The sequence below is a fragment of the Lottia gigantea genome (assembly GCF_000327385.1).
Source record: "Lottia gigantea unplaced genomic scaffold LOTGIsca_1, whole genome shotgun sequence".
Classification (NCBI taxonomy): domain Eukaryota; kingdom Metazoa; phylum Mollusca; class Gastropoda; family Lottiidae; genus Lottia; species Lottia gigantea.
In genome coordinates, this window is record NW_008706746.1 from 6,330,795 (window position 1) to 6,334,839 (window position 4,045).

The 4,045-nt window shown below is 32.8% G+C and overlaps 1 protein-coding gene across 1 annotated transcript; it reads left to right on the forward strand.

Annotated features, from left to right (window-relative positions):
* Positions 1 to 2,457: 2,457 nt before the first annotated feature.
* On the forward strand, positions 2,458 to 2,805 carry LOTGIDRAFT_97704 (hypothetical protein; the record flags this gene model as incomplete). The annotated part of the gene is made up of 1 exon (XM_009045790.1): positions 2,458 to 2,805. A coding segment is annotated over one exon (348 nt), but the record flags the coding sequence as incomplete, so codon positions are not given.
* Between the last annotated feature and the right edge of the window lie 1,240 nt (positions 2,806 to 4,045).

Here is a 4,045-nt window from a genome sequence, read left to right on the forward strand (position 1 = left end):
TATCGTTGACATACTTCAAAAGCTAGTATATTTTGCGTTTTATTAAACTGCTGATAGATGTTAGCCATTCAGTACCGTCTCTGTTCTTTGCTGATAATACCAACCTGGTAACAAACAGAGATGATCCACAATATGATCGTATACATAAAGTTAGACCATTAGATTAGAAGCTCTTGTCTGAAGATCGAACCCACACAGAGACAGAGCATCAATGAGCAAATGATACCTTTCAAAGGAAAGTTTGTTCTACGTCAATATTTACCAAAGAAACCTAAAAAATGGGGGTTTAAGGTGTTTTCCAGAAATAGTGAAGATGTGTTCACGCATGATTTTATTTTGTATGATGGTAAAACCTCAACTGTTGCCGATTCCTGTGGATATCAACCCGGAGATATAGTTTTGAAGTTGTGTGAGACCTTGCCTTCCAATAAAAACCACATAGTTTATTTCGACAATTACTTCAATTTTTTAGAGTTACAATTAGCGTTGAAGTCCAATGGTATTTGGCCTATTGGTACAATTCGTGCCAACAGACTTCGTGGTTGCAGTCTAAAATCTGAAAAAGATTTGAAAAAATTGGGTCGTGGTTCGAATGATTACATGACAGATGCAAATTCTGGTATCTCTGTTTTTCGGTGGTTCGATAATATAACTGTAAATCTATCGTCAACACATACATCGGTAGATCCTGTTGTCAAGGTAAAGCGGTATGATAAATCCAAGAAACAAAGAATTGAAGTTGACTGTCCGAGTATAGTTCAAGAATATAATCGATATATGGGAGGAGTCGACCTGTTTGATATGTTGATGAGTATTTATAGAATTGATCATAAAAGCAGAAAGTGGTATAAAAGAATCTTCTTTTGGACCATTAATCTGGGTATTGTAAATGGTTGGCTACTCTACAGGAGATACTGTACTAACAACAATGTCTCTAAAAAGTCACACATGGATCTTCTGCAGTTTGCTGCCAATATCAGCACTTCGCTAATCCTTGGAAACAAATACACTCAATGTAAACGGGGTCGACCTCAAAATCCTGTTGCTGAAGAAGAACCAGAAGGTACCCCAGCAAAAATCAGACAAGGTCTTCAACCAATGATATCCAGAGATATTCGCATTGATAATGTTGGTCATTTACCTGAAATGGTGGAAGTAGGTTCAAGACGTACATGCAAAATTTGCTAGGCATTAACCCAAACAAGATATATCAAATGCCATGCATCATTATGTATCCGGCCAGAACGTAAATGTTTTGCAGGTTTTCATACAATCTAAACCAATTCAAAACGTATAAGTGACTATCTATAATGTAATTGAATAAATGATCCATTTTTTAGTTGCATCATATTAGTTTTCATATTCCTTAAAAATGTGCAAAAATCAGGCCAAATCTAGTAAAGAACTTTAGACAGCTTGTTATGTTCTATGATAAGATTCTGTTATAAACAAATTTTATTAAAGTTAAATAAAATAAATAAAAACTAATTACAAAATGTTTTCAAACATAGCCATATATCAAACAAAAGGTACCACTAGAGAAGCAGAACATGACGACCCTTCAGGTATAGATGGACAATAACTTGCCCCATATATATCCAGGTGCACACAGCTAAATAATGCTATTTTGAAAAGGAATTTTCAGTGTTTGAGTATTTCTTAAATGCTTAAAATTTTTATGGTTATCAACCCTTAACATCCATAGTATCATATATGAAACATCCCCCAAAAAGGGAATGCCCAACTGTAATTTTTAAACCAACAATAAATATAGTATTTTATGTTTAAAATACAGTCAAAATTTGTTTTAAATAATTTTTTCATCCAGTGAGCAAAAAATGTTAATGAAAGGGAATAATTCTTTTTTTATTCCTTTACTAAATTACTTCATTGACTGAATTCAGATCCCAAGAAACATATCCTGTCAAACCTATACCTTCATTATTAGATGAATATAAATCTTGTGATAATCAATAAGAAGGAAAATGACTAGCAGTCAGCTATTGATTGAAGTACTGTTCAGAAAGAGTTCAGGTATAAGAGCAATACTCCGTCTGATGAAATGTGTTAACACCGTTTAACTTCAGTGCTCAACAGTAATAACAGTTATTTAACCATTTATAAATAATTTATAGTAGCTATATACCAATACAATATGTTATTGAATTATTAATGACTACAAGTTGATGGAATTTTACTGTTATAAAGGGTTTTACAGTTATTACATAAATGAACAAAAGTGAATACAGCACTGAATACAATTTTTTTTTATTGGATATTTTTTTTAATTCAGTAAAAAACGGTCATAAGAATAGTGTAAAAGTGGTCAAAGTTTGGGATACTTCCATTGGTTTCTTCGACATCAGTATTGAAATGGCTTCTGTGAATTCAACACACTTTAGTGTTGCAGATTATTTAGAACATAAGGCAGCAGAATGGATATGGGTCGTTATTTCGCCTATTTTAATTAATATTGGTACTATTGGAAACTTGATGTCTATTTTGGTTTTAACCAGATCTAACATGAGGAAGTCGAGGGTATCTATATATTTAACAGTACTGTCCTCGTGTGATATTTTAGTGTTATATACAGGCCTTCTAAGACAAGTTATAATGTACCATACCAACTCTGATGTTCGCATATTAAGTGACTTTTCATGTAAAATTAATACCGTGGACTTTTCAGTTTGGATATTGGTAGCTGTTACTGTTGAACGCATTGTATCAGTCTGGTTTCCGCACCACGTTCGTCACACCTGTACTGTTAAATCATCTACTGTTACATTGGTAATTATTTCTATGGTACTTTTAGCAATCAATTCTCACTTTCTGTTTGGTCTTGGAGAAGTAACAACCACCAACGCAAACAACGAAACAATCACGAGTTCGTGTACATATCTATGGAACAACTACAAACAGTTTTCAAATGATATTTGGCCGTGGATAGATCTCTGTTTCTTTTGTCTCTTTCCATTTACAATTCTTTTAATTGGTAACCTGTCTATAATAGTGAAAGTTTATGCCATTATAAAGGAAAAAGATAGACATGTAATTCCAAGAATGCTCAACCCCCAAGCTCGGGCATATAATGAAAAGGCGTCTTCAATGACTGTAATGTTACTGTGTCTTAATATTGTGTTTTTGTTGTGTACGTCACCCATAAGTGTGTACTTAATTAGGGAACCTTACTGGATAACAGAAAATAGCGATGCTCATGAACTTGCCAAGCATGACCTTATTTGGGCAATAGTAAATATGCTAATGTATACAAATAATTCTATTAACCTAATATTGTATTGCGTAAGTGGTTCAAAATTCAGAGAAGAGCTTAATAACATTTTTAAAAAAACAAACAGTATCCAACCCCAACTATCACTGACGAGACATAATGAAATTAACAAGTTCCGGGCCACCTAATTGTGCCTAAAGTGGATAGAAATTCGGATAATGTTTTATCAACCGTGTATACGACACCAAACTCGGTTGTCTGATAAGTGTATAACATCCACAACTTAAACAAAACTGTTAACACGCTAGAATGGTATTTGCAATATTTCTATCGACACATGTGTTTAAAAGGGAGGTCTACTAAATGTAAAGATGTTAAAAATTCTTTTCACCCAGTGTAAAACAATTTATGGGCTTTTGTTTATAAGTGTATTCAAATTTAGTTAAACATTAATTTCAGTAGAAAAATCCTTGATTTCTATGATAATATAAACATTTCAAAGTTTACTTTGTACCCTGGATCATTCTGCCACATTAACTTATTATTTCTTAGATCATACAATTTGACAGGAAGGACAGTTTCATCTCATATTTAATAATGTACACGTCGTTCCCTATTGATTATTTTGTATATAGTTCTAAAAAATTCTGAAGAAATATGGTAGACAACCAAAACACCATGACAGAAACTTGGGAACAATCTAGCAGAAGAGCAACTTTTATTGTCAGAGTTTTGTTGTTGTTGTTTTTTTTTTTATTTTGCTGATTAAATATGTACATGTATTTAGTAGTGTGATTATACTGTTTTAATGAAATG